Source organism: Crocodylus porosus, unplaced genomic scaffold (assembly GCF_001723895.1).
Source record: "Crocodylus porosus isolate Cpor-Errol unplaced genomic scaffold, CroPor_comp1, whole genome shotgun sequence".
In the NCBI taxonomy this organism is placed as follows: domain Eukaryota; kingdom Metazoa; phylum Chordata; order Crocodylia; family Crocodylidae; genus Crocodylus; species Crocodylus porosus.
The window spans coordinates 73,171,408-73,187,927 of record NW_017728949.1 but is presented as its reverse complement, the minus strand read 5'-3'; the positions used below and the strand labels follow the sequence as shown (position 1 = coordinate 73,187,927).

At 44.1% G+C, this 16,520-nt stretch overlaps 1 protein-coding gene across 2 annotated transcripts in view; it reads right to left on the bottom strand.

The window, feature by feature from the left end:
* Positions 1-16,520, bottom strand: part of ARHGAP15 (Rho GTPase activating protein 15) — a 511,110-nt gene that overhangs the window by 426,760 nt on the left and 67,830 nt on the right. For both annotated transcript variants that reach the window (XM_019554206.1, XM_019554205.1), the window contains exons 3-4: positions 8,628-8,702; positions 2,650-2,711 (exon numbers count right to left, since the gene is read on the bottom strand). In XM_019554206.1, the coding sequence (XP_019409751.1) occupies positions 2,650-2,711; positions 8,628-8,702 (137 nt within the window). The remainder of the gene's footprint in view (positions 1-2,649; positions 2,712-8,627; positions 8,703-16,520) is intronic.

Genomic DNA, 16,520 nt, shown 5'->3' with positions numbered 1-16,520 from the left:
CTCCTGGGCCTCCAGCCCCACCGCCTCTGGGCTAGCCAGGACTGGTGGTGGCACATCGTCCAAAACACCTGGGATGATGAGCAGTGGCTGAAGGCCTTCTGCATGATTTGGGCCACCTTCTGGGACCTCCTGGAGCAGGTCCAGTCCCATCTGGAATAGCATCACACTGGCATGTGGCTTCCCTTCCCCACAGACACCCAGCTGGCCCTCATCCTGCTGAAGGTGCCCATCAGCCTCAGTACATTGCCCACCTGTTTGATGTGTGCAAGGCCACTGTGGATGCCATTCTGGAGGTGTGTGACACTCTCTAGGATGTGCTGGGGGACACTGTGCTCCATATACATGACCCCCTGGTGGTGGTGGTGCGGTTCCCCCAGTGCATTGGAGCCCTTGACAGAACCCACATCCACATTACCTGCCCGTGCCACGAGACCACCCCTATTACATTCAAAGGGGTTTCACTCTGTGGTACTCCAGGTCATGGATCACTGCAGGTGGGCATCGACTGGGCGGGCAGCACCCACGATGCTCACAACTCCAGCCTGCTGGGTCTGGTAAAGAGTGGGAGCTTCATGCTGGGGTCACCAGACCTGCAGCTGAATGCCGTGCCTGTCCTGCTGCTGCTTATCAGGGACCCCACCTGCCTGCTCCTCCCCTGGCTCATGCAGCCCTAGATCAGCCACCTGGACCCCTGCTAGGTCTACTTCAACCACTTCAAGGGCCACCGGCATACCCTTACTGCCCACCTTGAGTTCACCAAGGACAACTTCCCCCGGGTCATTGTTGCATTATGCTGCATAACATCAGTAAGGCCTGGGGGAGCTCTTCCATAAGGTCTAAGCAGAGGAGGCATGGCACATGGAAGACACCTGGCAGCAGGAGCACCATCTGCAACATCAGCAGCGACTTCCTCCACCAAGGCTCTAGGAGAGCCACTCACCTACCAGCACTAGGTATAGAAGGTGCTAGCTGATTACCTCTTCCAGTACTGCCCACTCAAGTCCACCTGCACTGCCACCCATGGACCTTCCCTGTCCACCCCCCAGCACCACACTCAGTGCAGATACATTTCACAAGAACAAGCTTTTATTCCCCTCACATCACACAGACCCACCCCCTCAACAAACAGAACCCCTCCGCTAACAATAAAACACTTTCTTCCCCATGAAAACTTAGTTCAATAGCCTTTGTGTGCTACCCTGGAGTGGGGGATGTGGGGTGGGAAAACTAGGGGACAGAGCCCGGGGACAGGCACCCTGGCCTCTGGTCAACCCCCTGTGAGTGCACACACCATGGTGAGTGCAGTGGCCAGGGGGCTCACCTAGGCACAATGGCAGTCGGTGCAATCCCAGTGTGGATGGCTCCCCGTTGAGCAGCAAGTGTCCAGGGCCAGCAGGGCTGGTGTGCAGTCCTGGACCAGCTTCAGGCGGCTCCAGCTCTGCACCCACATGGAGCTGGGGCAAACAGCGGGGCTGGCGGTGATGGAAACCCGCACTGCCAGGTTGACTGGTCATGCCCACACCCCCGCATATGTCCTGACAGCCCCTCATAGATGTGGGTGCTGAAGCGCCCACTCTGCTCAAACTGGTGCTGCACCTCTACCTTGCTCCACAGTGCCATGAGGTCGCCAGTCTCCTCCTAAGACCAGCTGAGGCCCTGGGTGGCGGGTACAGGTCTGGGCAGCGCTGCAGACAAGGAGAATGCCATTGCGGGTCCTGCACCAGCTCTCTCAGCCCCTGTGCAGCTGTTTCTGTGCCGCTGAGCCTGGACAGCTGCCTTCAGCACCCAGTGCAAAGGCTTGGCATGGGATTGGCAGCAGCATGGCAGAAGCAATGCCCTGCAGCACTTGCAAGCTCAGGGCAGGCTGCTGGGGTTGGGCTTCAGGCAAATGCAGCTGGGCCTGGGGGCTGGCAGGCCTGGTTGGAGCCTGCAGCATCCTGCATGCCTAGAGAAACATGGGTCTGGCAGCTGTGCAGTTCCAGGCAGCGGGGCCAGGATGCGGGCAAGCTAGGGCAGCTGACCTGCAGCCTTCTTAGTGGAACCCAGGGGCCCGGAGTGCCCTCAGGCTCCCTGCTGGTGTGCCTCAGGTATGCCCCAGCTCTCTGAGTGCCTGTAGGCGTTTGCAGGTATCAAATTAACTTATGATTAGTGGTTTTTACTGTGCAGTAAGCATGCACATGTGTAGATGTGTGCACAGTAAATTATTATCTTCAAAATAAACAGGACTAAATAATCTCTCATAGTTTTTGATATCCCAGTTGGGTACCTGCATGGCAGGTACACCATACTCCTACATCATACTCCTAAAGTCTGCTCTTGTTGTGCCTAAGTCTTGTGAGGTGGAAAGTTGCATTATCAGTTTTCCTAAACCCTAGGCACTGAACCTAATTTGTGTGCAATGGAGCAGAATTCAATCTATTTTCATTTTAATGACCCAGGGTTACAGCATAAAATGTGACCAGATAGTTCATGCCATTTGCATTCTAGGACCCTCAACTACAGTAAGCGAAAGCAGAATATTAAAGCTGAGAGAGCACATGGGCAGAACAGTGCATCTGTATGTTGCATTTGGACAAACATTAGCTTGTAAACATAGTCAAATCTGTTTGAATGATGACTGAGGGATTCTTTAAAATGTACACACAATACCTTAATTTTTTGCCACCATCTGCAATTTTAGCTTTTAGAAGATATCCTTCTTTTTCCACTACCTGCAAGAAAGAATATGTGTATATATATTACCTGGATCACTTACTAACATGATTTAAATAGTACATGCTACAAGATTTTGCATTTAGAAATATTTAATGGAATAGCATTTTATCAGTAATTCTTATTTTAGCTTTTTATGGTGTCTATAATGGCCAGAATTTTTCTTTGCAAAAAATTTGCAAGCCACCTCTAATATCAATCAACAGTGTGATCATAACTGGGAAGAAAAGCTATGTATATTAACTTTGTAGAGGTAATGAAATGCAGATAAATTAATGTGTCTTATTGTTAGTTTTAAAACAGTTAACCCTGTTTTATTTGTTATTAATCCTTCTTAAATTACATTTAATTTCTAGAAGAATCGCATAATTTATCATCTAGAACACTGGGGGCCAACCTTTTTGACAGGCATGCCACAAAATAGCCCCACAACCTTCTGGATTGCCACTCTAATCCCCTTCCTCAGCCCAATCTGTTGCTCTGCTTTCTGCTCCCCATACTGTGCTGCATCAACACCTTTCTGCTCCCTGCCTCATCTCCTGCTCTGCTTTCTGTTTCCTGCCCTATCTGCTGCTGTGCTGTCTGACCCTTCCCTGACCTCTCTGCATACAACATACGTACTATAAGTTCCTTATCACTTATGATGCTTGTGCTACAGGTTGGCCACCCTGAGCTAGATTACCAATCACTGATCTGAATGTGCTAGCACTTACACATAGGATCCTACCTAAATTGCCAATTGCATGGATTTAATGGAAATTGAGAAAATGGGTCATCTCCATGAAATCCACAGGTGGAAATACAAGCTAACTAAAAATAAAATTCTGCTTCCCTAGTGGCTGTAGCTTGCTGGAAGGAAAGAGGTGAGAGGGGCTAATGGCATGAAAGGCTGACCCAGCTCTTCATCACTAGTTGGCTGAGAGAGCTTGCTGTCATGCAGCAAGGGGCAGGGCAGCATGGACAGCCCTCTCAGCCATCAGCAGCAAGGGGCAATGCTATAAAACAGACAGGCCTTTCCACCCATCAGTGACAGGGAGTGGGGCCGTTGGGGCTACTCAGCCAATCACAGGCATGCAGGGGGACCACCAGGATAAGCCCTCAAAAATGGTGGCTGATCCTGCAAGCTGCCAGCGAAATCAGACGGTCTCATCCTCAAGTTGGGTGGACTCCTGCTTATATGCTAACAAAAAGTTAAGTGCATGAATGCCTTCAGGGAATATCTAGTGCAGGTGCAGCAAGAAAAATGTCATGCTTCCAAGGTGCCACTTTTCCCTCTGAGTCACTACTAAATCAAGGCACTGGTAGGCATAATGCCAGGCCAGACAGACAGTGGTCCTGTCTTTCAGATAATATATAATACCAAGGCTCTCACCTTCTACAGTCTTTAAAAAGTCACATTTCAGTGGGGCTTGCATATACTCCTGTGCAGGCAGAATTATCCCTTAAATTTTATAAAGGAACTAACATGCACCAGGGATACAAAACATAATCAAAATGAGAAGCTTGCATGTCTACTAAACATGTGTTAGAATTACAAAGGGAAAATCATGTTTTGAGTATTTTTCATAATTGGCCCAGAATCTCTGGCATGGCCAACCTCCTCAGAGCATAGGCAGAACTGATTTCAAACTACCTACGTAGATCTCTAATCCAGATGCTATTTTGCGCAAGCCATTTTCCCTTGTGTAAGAGAAAACTAATAGTTGCTCCTGTTTATTTGTTTATTTGCTGGATTTATACCCTGCCTTTCCCAACAAAGCTCAGGGCAGCTTACATTAAAAAATAAAAATAAAATATGAAATCAAATTGAATAGAATATGAAACAAAAGCCTAAAAAGAGTATCCAAGCCTAGCCTGGATGGCTAGATGCGTCTCAAATAGGAAGGTCTTACAGAAGATATCCAGACACTAGGGGGGACCAGAAGGGTTTGGGCGAGACCTTGTTTCCCCTAGCGCACCCTGGCATAACAAGGAATAATGGCCACAAGTTGTTGGAGAGTAGGTTTAGATTAGACATCCGTAAGAACTACTTCACTAGGATCTGGAACCAACTTCCTAGGGAAGTGGTGCTGGCTCCTACCCTGGGGGTCTTTAAGAGGAGGCTTGATGCCTACCTGGCTGGAGTCATTTGAGCCCAGTTTTTCTCCTGCCCAGGCGGGGGGTCAGACTTAAAGATCTACAAGGTCCCTTCCAACCCGACTTCTATGATTGTATGACTCCTATGACTCCAGTGCTGGCAGGCCTCAAGAAGCAGGGATTCCAAAAGTGAGGAGTACTCAAGAACAACTTACTACAGGTAGCTCCTGGTTGATCATAAAGATCACAATAGGGTATATGAGAACATGGACGACTGGTGCCAATCGAGTCAGGGGTGGGGGGCACGTGCCCCACCAGCGGCCAGTCAGCAACGGGGAGAACCCAATCTCACTGACCGGGGGAAGTCCCCCCGGCGGTCAGTCATGCCAACCGGGAAGTGCTGGTGGTGCTCCCAGAAGTGTCAGGGGCACTCCCAGAAGTGCCAGCAATGCTTCACCTGGTGCCCACATTTCCTGGCCAGTGCTTGCAGGGGGGGTACTGGTGGTCCTGCCTGCCCCACCACCTGTCACCTAAGTGGGGAGTGCTGCCTGTCAGGGGGTGAACCAGTGGCACTCCCTACACATCACCACTGTATGAGAGAAGGCTAGACTACAACAGAAGGGGGCAACATTTTAGCAGATGATTGTCATAGCCAGGGAGCATCTCAGGCTTGATTTTTTTCTTTGAACACCCACCAACATACCCATATTCTTCATGGCAAAGAAGTTCCTTGCTTAAGAGGTATCATGTTAAATTTGTGGCACTGCTAGATCACTCTTGTGCCAGAGAGATTCTCACTAGTAACAATAGCTTTATAGCCAGATGATGCTGGTGATTCAAAATCTTCCCTGCTGTTGTCATGTCTATAAAAGAGCATTCTATTTTTGCTCTCAGTCAAACCCCTTTGCTTTGTAATCCCATCGGATTTTGTTACCTAGGGGTGGATCAAATTGGATCAGTATGTGCAGAACAACACTGGCTGCATTCAGATGAGCACGGCTGTGTGGTGTGTGGTACCACAAACACATCTGTAGTGCCACATACCACACAATTAGATGTTCTCCATGCTGCAAGGGCACATTGCCTGTGTGTGTGCTGCTTCACTTTTCTTTTTGGTGGGCTTTTTGATTCCTGGGGTATCCAGGGGTTAAAAAATCCCACAGGAAAAAAAAAAGCAGAGCAGCACATGCACAGGCAGCACGCAACACTCAGAAGTGGAGCTGGGCCACCCAGAGCCATGCGTCAGCTGCCAGCCAGGCTCAACGTGGCAGAATCATGGCTGCTGAAGCCCTGTAAGGCTTTCAGGACTCCAGGTAAGGCTGCTGAGTCCAGTCCAGTGCTGGTCCCAGCCTCCCCTGCCCCAACTGGGGTAACTTGCCACGTGCTAAAGCACACGTGGCACAGGTGTTCCCCAGGGAGAAGTAGTGGTGGTGCAGTGTGTGCTGCTGCTATCTATCCCCGGGGAACCAAATGTCCACATTTATCGGGACATGGCCACTGAGGGCATGTCCCGACAACTGTGCACATGCAAGGGCATGTGTTTCTTGCAGAACAAATAGCAGGGGCACATATTTGTGTGTGGCTCTGGCTGGCCAGGATCCATTCCTGGCAGTGCATGCTGCTGCTGTGTGTGCTGTGCCACTTTTTAAAGTGGTGGTATTTTTTTGACACCAGGATCTCCCAGAGGCAGGAAAATCCTGCCATGCTACAAGATAGCAGTGCAGCACACAGTTAGCAGTGCAAGTTAGCAGTTAGCACATACACTGCATGTGGTTTACCTCAAATGGGTTATAACTTTACTAATATTGAAAATAAAGAGACATTTAAGAACCCAGAAATAGCTGTAGAAAGGCATATCACTGCCCCATCTACTGAGGAGTGGTAGAACAATGTCAGATAAAATAAGAACTAACCAATTTCTCCTTCTACTTTTCAAATCAGACTTACAACAAACCTTGGGACAGTTTTTCCTCCTGTCTTACCCTTTTTTTTTTGGCTTTGTATTTCTGGTTTTTGGCCAGCGCCAGGGGTGCCAAATGCCATATGAGAAAGGTTATTTTCCCAATATTTTCATCCATCTGGAAGCAGAAGTCGGGAGGAGCTTTGGCTAACCATTCAAGCTGTTGATTGCTTCTCTGAACCAGACCCAAATTCTGATCCTTTTGAGGTTTACCCATACCTACATCTTGATTATTTCTGTTTGAATAAGATAACAAAGGCAAACCTGTATTTCAGCGCCATCCTGAAATCTGGGAGGTTTAAGAACTAGATCCATTTTGACATTAGAATGTTGCTTTTTAGATCAATCTATAACAATCTGAACTGGAATATAAACTTAATATAACACCAAATTCTGAAGGATCTAGAGAATTAGCTTCAAATTTAGCAGTTCAGAGTCTTCTCTTGTTTTAACTTAGATGTCCTGTTCTGAACTAGTATTACACTCCTATGGTTGATGCTGGGACTAGAAAGCCTTCTAATTCTATACATGGTAGTTGCTTTTATATTATTCTTAATGAATAACTACTGTGACTGCCTTTAAAAATGTTACAGTGTTCATGTTAATCACTAAATAATGGTATTTCAGTATTATTAAGAGTCTCCATAATTAGTATAGGGAATACTGAGGTAATATTACAGCAATATCACAAAGACAAATGAAAAAGGTTTCAAAGGTGTCTACTCCATCTTTATATCCAGACGTACTGTAAAGAGCAGCACATATATCCCTCTCCTACATCTGTTAATGTCCCTTTTCTTGTTTGTGTGTTTTCATGGAAATCCTTCCAGGATAATTCAGATTGTTCTCTCGGTCCTTCCCAGATGGATGACATGAGGTTACAAAAACATAAAATGTCCTTACAGTACTCTACTCTTTCTGCTTCAATAAATATCCATAATCTGTTTTTGAGTTGTTGCCCTTCCTGCACTGTTCCAGCTGAGGAAGGGTTGGGAGAGTAACCAAAATACCCTGAAAGAATTAGCAGACAAATAAACCATCTTATACGAGAATCTGGTTTTTTATTTTTCTGTTAAGAGAAAATATTACATATATTTGTGTTATATATGTGCTCCCTTAGAATGTGTGACTATATGACAGTGACAATGACTGCAAAACAGCAAGAGAAAATATGTGTTATACTACATCAGTTATGGGTCCTATATTTTTCCTGTACTGAAGGATATACAAGTACTGAAGACTTAATTTAGGCAAAAATATCCTTGAAGTTTATCTTATCTTGATGATTCTGTATTTCCATATTACCCTTCATTTAAAAAAGAACAGACTATTGTCCTTTCAGCACAATTAAGGTTAATTTCAAAGTAACTTTTTATGTACAAAATTTGAGGTTAAAAACATATTCGTGTGGCAAAGACAGAAATACAGTCTTCATTCTTGGGCTCAATTCTTTCAATATATTTTCCCTCTGCACAAAATATCAAGCACTAAAAAGCAAATCTACACCTGGTATATTCCCTTAGTTGTGCTTATTTTGCTAATCCCAAATAGTAATTTCTAGTAAGAAATCATATAATTAACATCTATCTACTAGCATTGCTGAAATATCACTCTAAGTTTGTTGTCAGCCTAATACCTCCAGTTTAACAGTGAAATGAAATTGTATATCCATAACCAAAACATTTTGTCATTTCTTAAATTGTTAGTTTAACTGAATAGCAGACTTTACTCCAATTATTACTTTTCTTATCCTCTTCATATATGGGAGCAACTGCAGCTTCAAGTATTTATTTTTTTAATAAACGGTATATTAAATTGCTATTAAAAATATTTGAAGTACAAATGCAACATACGCATCATCTGTAGAATAGTTGCTTACCGTTTGTTCCTGGGAACTAATGATGTCTGTGAGTATTAAATTATGTTGAGAGTGGTTCCTTCTATGACGGGATATCTGAAAATATACCAATTTATAATCTAGGATCAGTTTAATCTATTATAGCAAGTCAAACAAAGGTTTACATGTAATGATAGACTGAATGATCTGTTGACAAGGCATATATAGTAATAACGTATCATTCTGAAAAGCTGATTTCCACTGAAAATGTGGTTTGTCCTATTACTTTATTTCATCAAAACTGCTGTTTATTTGAGTCATCTACAATTGAAATGCTTAGCTAGTATAGTCAAAGGAGCTCCAATTTAAGCATACTTCAGTCATCAGGATTCTTCCTAGCCCTAATGATTGTATTGCAACTGTGGTGATCAGCCAGCGGAAAATAATCACTGTGGATTTATCTAGTATATTTCAAGGATCTCAAAGTACTTTCTTGCTCTCCCCATTTTATAGACATGGAAACTGAAGCAAAGGGAAGGCAATTATTACTGTAAGGCCCTATAGTAAATCAGTGACAGGGCTGGTTGCCAGAACAGAATTAGGAACAAAACTCTTCCTACTATTAATAGGCACCTATACATGTGCTGGATGTCTGCTCCAATGTGTGCTATTGAGCACATTCCAGCAGCCTCTGTGTTAGAGTTCCCATGTTTCAAAATGGTGGCGGGGTGCTTTTTAACTACAGCTCGTCAAAGAAGCTTTATTTAAAGTGTCCCCACTGCCATTCTGAAGTGCAGGAAACTGAATACACATGATGCCGTGGGCACTTCAACTAGACTGACTCTCAGAGCCACTCTGATTAAAGCACTCCCCTGCCCCAACCCCAAAGCACGTGTGAAGATGCCCAATATGTTCTATTACTCTAATGACTATCCTTCAACTTCGGTGGCTAGAAGGCTACAAAAATATGTCAACCCTGATTTTGCTGCCATTCCCAAGGACTGAGATTTAATTTCCTTCAATCCCTTCTTTTCAAGAAGAAAGTCTCCAAAACTGTATTTCACAGAAGCATTGTACATAAACCCTAATAAGATATATTAGAGATGTATAGAACTTTTGCAATTAACCTTGTCAGAATGACTGGCATTCAAGTTTCCAACAAACCTGAAATGTGGAGCAAGTTATCCAAATATATGCAAACCCTTTAAAAAAGGTTGGGCATGTTTCAATTGAGTGTCAAAAAAGGAGTGTGTGGGGGGGTGCAGTTTATGGTTTCACTTGAAAACAAAGAGAACTGAGTGGTTTTCACTTAATTATAAGTATTCTCAGAAAAAATCCTGATTCAATCTTCCTTCACCATACTCTTCCTATAACATATTCTGTTTTTCTTCTGCTAAAACCCAGTTAATATGCAAACAAACAAACCAACAAACAAGCAAAACCTATAACATATTCAGGTTAAATTTAAATGCCTAAATGTACAAATGTTCTTAATTAATCCAGCAACCTTCCCTCAAATATAGCTAAACATATTACGATCCCATATTTTTTTGCGTAAAATGCTTTCATTTGTAGGCACTAACATTTTTAAGCTTTGAAATCTATATCCTAGATATTGCTCCAGTCTATGAGTCAGAGGTAATGAGCTTAATGAATTACCAGTTCTAAATTTAATGCAAACATTTCAGAGAAAAAGATAAAACATTCTTCACAATTCAAAAGTTTCTCTGACCTATTTATGAAGAATATCACTTAACAATTTCATTAGGAGTGAGTAACAGCTGGTGACACGGCTGTGTCCTAAAGTGTTTTTCTCTCTTAATATTCTGCATCTTAAGCAATCAAGCTTTCATAAGAAATACTTTAGTTAGTGGCAGTCCCTCCTTTGGGGAGAAAAAAATGTCAGACCACATTTTCTGTATTTTGCAATCTTGTTTTCAGGAGTGTCATGTTCCTGTTTTATTAGCATGTAGGGTAAACAAGAATGATTTGCTGATGCTATTGAGAGAACTTCTAGGATTGTGGTCGTTCTATTTAGATTTTGGACGGGACTTAATATTAATGCAAGCAGAGGCATGTGTGTAAATTCAGAATAAATTAATTCAATTTATCTTTTTTCTAACTTCAGTATTTTACAGATCTGAAGCTTATATACTGCACATGATCTGCATCATAGAAATTCTCTCCAGTCCTAATTAATTTTTTACATATAACAAAGCATATAGCTCAATGATGTGGGATTATTTTAAGGTAATTTTCTCTCATCCAAATTATGTCAAATGATGCATCAGCCCTCCATAGTGCATAATATTAAGGTTATGCTTCAAAAATTATATGGGCTTTAAGCATCTCACCTTTTCCTCTGGTCTTGAGCATATTGTAAAGGGGACTTCTGCCCTTGATGTCTTATGAGCTGATGGATGGACTAGAACCACTCGGAACCAATTACCACTTAGCAGACAGGAATAAGAAAAAGATTGAAAGTCTAGGAAAATAGATTGGAAAGTGAAGGAAAGGGTTGTGGGAAGGAAAAAAAGATACTGTGATCTGCAAGGATAAAAAAGTACTTGCCAGTTCAAAATACAGGTTAAAACCCTGCCCAATCATTATAATCATTGTGCAGGCACTAGGAACACTGAAAATTTCACACATGCATTCAGAGACAGGCCTCTGACTTGATAATGAACAGTGACATTTTAGAATTTTTGCTAATATACAAGGTTAGCAGTGGAAAATAATCTAAAATCACATTGTTGGTGATGGATTTATTTGAGGTGTATTCTCACAGAAGAACCTCCTACAGTTTCTAAGACACTAGATTTTTGGCCTATATCAACAGAATCAGGTCAAGCTTAAACTTCCTTTGGAAAACTCACCAAATATTTGGTTTCCAATTGAAATGAATAAAAACTATTGCAAATTTCAGCTTCATTTCTGGTAAGCCTTACGTTAGACACAGTGCCATTCTTTTATTCATATCTTCATTAACTGAATTTAAACATCCTAAGAAAAGTTTCCAAGAGCAATAGAGAAAATCATAAAGATTTTTATAAAGTTCTATGGACTCACGGGTAATTAGTAAGCACTTAACATGTAACCAAAGGGCCACAGTGACTGCCTCTCTTGCTGTCACATAGCCATTGAAGGCCTGGAGGAATACATGCCGCTGGTGCAGCCCATGAGACCAGGGAGCCACATGCCACTAGTGGAGCCCAGGGAGCTGCATGCCACCCAGGTTGAGGGTTGTGTGCCACTGGCATAGCCCACATAGCAGGTAGGATCCCAATGGGCATGTGTCTCATGTGATGTATGGTCTGGAGGCTGCATGCCAGCACCACTAGCAACCCCCACTGCGCCGAAGTTGGACAGCCCTATATTAGACCATAAATAAATCAAATATGTTATAAGTTAATGGTCACATTTCATCACTGCTTCCCAGATTTAACTAAATTCAGTAGGAGTGTGTTCTTAGCATGAGAAAGGGTTGCTTTAGAAACTTGAATTTATAAATAAACCTGAAATTATCCATATATTATATGGGTTTTATACACACACACACACATATACAGGAATAATTATCTATATACAGGATTAATATATATGAGTGCTTCAAAAGAAAGTGATTACTAAAGTAATGTGAGAGTGGGGCTGTAGCTGTGGTGGTCCAGAAATTATGTAGGAGGCAAAGATTTCTTAGTGATACTAAGACTTTATGGGGTGCACAAACCCTAAACAAAGGATATACACTCTTTTTGGTACTTAGAGGTTCATTTCCTACAGGGACATAATATGGGACATGATTTGGGATTTCTCCATTGAAATGCCATACTTTCCATCACTCTTAACAAAGCCAAGCTGAACCCAAATGATATCTGTCATAAGTTCTCTACCTCATCCTACAGCATATAACGGAAAGCAGAGATTTATAGAAGTTCTTGAGATTCCTTTTTAGGAAAGTCAGGTTATCAGCAGTTTTCTGATTTGAACATTCTTCAGTCAGCAACAATGTCACCTGCAGCATTAAAAAACCACTCAGTGAGCGCCTGCAAGTCTTTGGGCAAGTCTGATTTTGTTAAATTCAGCCTCAGCAATTTTTTTCTTTCCCCCCTCCTCCCTCAGTTAGCTAAAGGGTATCCCTTCACTACTGGAATTATTCTAGCATCCAAGAACTGATCCATACTTCATATGGATACTGAACCCCTGTCAAATATGCCTGCTATCCCACTGTGAAATAAGAAATGTCTCACAACTAGTACTTTAATAACATTAAGTGAATATAAGGAAAATACCTGAACTTCTACAATTCCTTGATATCTAGTTTATTTCTTTGATCTCATTTGTTCTTAAGTTCCTTCTTGTGGGAATTTACTCTGTGGCGCTAAAAACTATCTGAGTGTTCAATGTGGACAATTCATGAACAGAAAGAGAAATGTTTGCTGAATAAATTATTAACTGTGAATTATTCACCCAGCAAATTCTGACTAGCAGCATGCTGGTGAAACTACAGTCCCCCAAAATACCAGGATTTTGTGACATTAACCTCTGGCTTTAATTAGGGAAGTTAAGATGATTGTATCAGTTATTCCCTTGCTAAAATTCTTTGGCCTCAAAAAAACATTCATTTCTACTGGTGGAAATTTCTGCAAAATCTTTCCAGCAGAGGAAGCAGTACAGGCATTCAGCTTGTACCTGTCCCCTTTACTTCACTCTCCACACACCTTCCTCAAACTAGGGTGATAATGGGCTCTGAAAATCATGGGGAGAATGAATTAGGAGGGGAATAGGGCAGTGGGGCTCCCCCTCTTCCCCCCCATTCTCTAGATTGAGACTTTTCAGTCTGGGGAGTGAGCAGGGAGCTTCTGGGGCTGCTCCAGGCCCCTCCTAGACCTTTGCAGAAGGAGACTGGAGCAGCAGGGCAAAACCCCTGACCCATTCCCTCGACCAGGGACCCTGATGTGGGGTGTGGGTGGGTGGCCAAGGAGCAGCTGCTCCCAACCCAGTCAGGGAGGGGACTGGAGCAGCTTGTCCCATGCCCCCAGAGCAGACATGCCTGGTCTCAGAGTGGGTGGGGGCTTTTGACTCGCTGCCTTACTCCCCACCACTCCCCTCAGGCCAGACCAGAAGGGGAGCATACAAGTGCTTTCTCTTGCAAGAGTTGACACCTGGAAGATCTTTCTCCCACCTGCAGAAATTGAGTGAATGCTTGTTTACTTGTAGTTTCTACCAGGACAGTGGAGACTATCATAGTAGAAATGTGATGCTTATACATGGTCTGTTACATCACTAAGAAACAGATTTTCAAGGAAGCTGTGATTAATGTTCTACAAAGAGCACTTCATTTCATTCAGAGGTTTTAAGTACTTTTCCAAGATCTTGCCTATAACTCTACTGCGTCAAGCTCAAATATAATGTGCATAATAGGCAGACAAGGGTCTTTGGGTTCTTTGTCTGCCTGTGTCCTTAGACCAACATGGCTGCAACCTGCATCCATGGTGCATAATAGAGATTTCTTTGTAAACTACCCAAATTATAGACAACCCCTACTGTTGACAGTTTCTTCTTCATGCTGTGAAGACTTCTGACTCCAGGGCAGTAGCAGCACAGAACCGAGCTTGGTCTGGTTCCATTGCATGGGTCTTCTTATGAATCACATGCAGCTCCCAGGACTCACATCCCTGGAGGGGGAGCACTGCGCAGTGGAGGTGGTGGCTTTCCCTGCTCCCTCTTGTACCTCCTGGGACTCTGCTGGAAGTGACAGGTAACCCCACAAGATGGAGCCAGGCCAGCTCGGCCCTGCTTCCTGCTTCCCAGTGGAGTCCCAGGAGCTGTATGTGGCAGCAGAGAGCATGACCAGACCACCGGCTCTGTCACACAGGACACCCCCCTATCCAGCGGTGCCTGGCTGTGGCTGAGTCCTGAGAGCTGCACGTGAGTTGTGGGGGGGCCTTGTGTGATGGAGCGAGTGACCTGGCCCCACCTTCTGCCACCATGTGCAGCTTCTAGAGCTGGTCAGAGCTGTGTGCCGCTGGGCGGCTCCACCTGCGTGGGCCATGAGCTCCCTGAGGCCCACTGCCTGCTGCTGCTGTTGCCACCAGTGATAAGTGCTGTGCCCCATTGCAGGTGCAGAGGGGGGCCTCCCCACACACCACCATACGCAGATACCCCCCACATCTACACCCTTCCCCATACCCCCCACAAATCCCACACCCTCCCCCGTACCCACACACACTACACCTCCCCACACCCTGCCCACACACCCTCTCCACAAACCCTACAACACCCCACACACTCTTCCCTATGCTTCCCCACACACCCCCAATCATACATACCCCACACAGATAGCAAATCCCCCCCCCCCCCGACAAAAAAGGAGTATTTCCAGGGGCAAGGGGAAGGACTTTGGTGGCAAAGGTCAGGGACTGGGGGGGACTTCCAGTCCCAAGATGGTGCAAAGGGGGTGAGGCTACCCTTGCAGTCCTCAACAGCTCACCAAAAGTCGTTAAGCAGCCCTCCAGCTGTAATTATTGCCAACCCCTGTGCTAAGCTCTCTGGCCCTGATCCAGCAAAGCACTATCACAACTGAGAAAGGGATAATAATATTGATTCAACTGTGTCTATACCAATTTCTTTTCCAGTCACTCCACTGATGGGCAGCTCAGAACTGCCCATGTGGAGAGAAACGTACAATCATTTGTTATTCTTAAGTCTTAATAGAATTCTTAATCCATTAATAGAAATCTAAATTACAGAATTAGAAAAACAAGTACTGAATACTGCAGCATCTAAATTCATTACAGGATCCCAAAAGAAATGTGTTTTTTTTCTTTTTCAAAAAGAAGAATCAAAGAAAATGAGGCAAGCTCCACAGTGATTTTATGGGACAATATCTAAGAAGAAAACTCTTCTACCACAGCTGACACCAGGTAATTCCCATGCTGATACCTCCTCCCAGATGTTTCCTAGTAATTCAGTCGAATGAGGAGGTTTCCCTATGCATAAAAAATGTCAGCAGTACCCCCTCCAGTGACTAGCAGTCAAAATCCAACACTTGGTGAGTATTAGACCACAGAAACCAAATAAGGGGAAAGACTTCACTCAGCCTGTTTGTTGCTAGTGGGTGGGAATAGAGATTTCATAGATTTCTAGGGTCAGAAAGGACCTATTAGATCATTGAGTCTGACCCCCTGCTCTGGGCAGGAATAAGCGCTGGGGTCAAGTAACCCCAGCCAGGTGCTTTTCTAATCTCCTTTTGAACACTTCCAAGGTAGGGGAAAGCCCCACCTCCCTTGGAAGCCTGTTGCATGTTTTGGCAACCCTCACTGTAAAGAATTTCTTCTTCATGTCCAATCTAAATCTACTCTCCTTCAGTTTATGGCCATTATTTCTAGTAAGCCCAACAGGCACCTTAGTAAACAGAGTATCCCCTATTCCCTGCTGACTTCATAGGATATTACCTGCAGACCCTCAACCATATGAGTGGCCCTCCTCTGAACCCTTTCCAGGTTATCCACATCCCTCTTGAAGTGTGGCACCCAAAACTAGATGCAGTACTTCAGCTGTGGCCTCACTAATGCTGCACAGAGGGCAGTATCACCTCCCTAGACCTGCTCATGATGCACCTGCTAATGCAGGAAAGAGTACTAATATGGAAGAAAAGAACTGCCCCCAGCATCAGCAAATTCCCTGAGTGCTATCATAGGAGGGCAGGATTCTTCATGTGGACACCCTGTTCTTCTGCACTAATTTTTTAGCCTTCATATATCCCTTCTAAGTGCCTCATAACATTGCTCCTTACATTGAAGCCTCCCTGTCACTTCCAGCCGTTGCTGCTCCCTGGACTCTCGTGAGATAAGAACAGTGTAAGGCCGAGGTTGTAGCTGTGATGATTCAGAAATTATGCAAGGGGCAAGGATTTCTTAGGGAGTTATCTTTTAT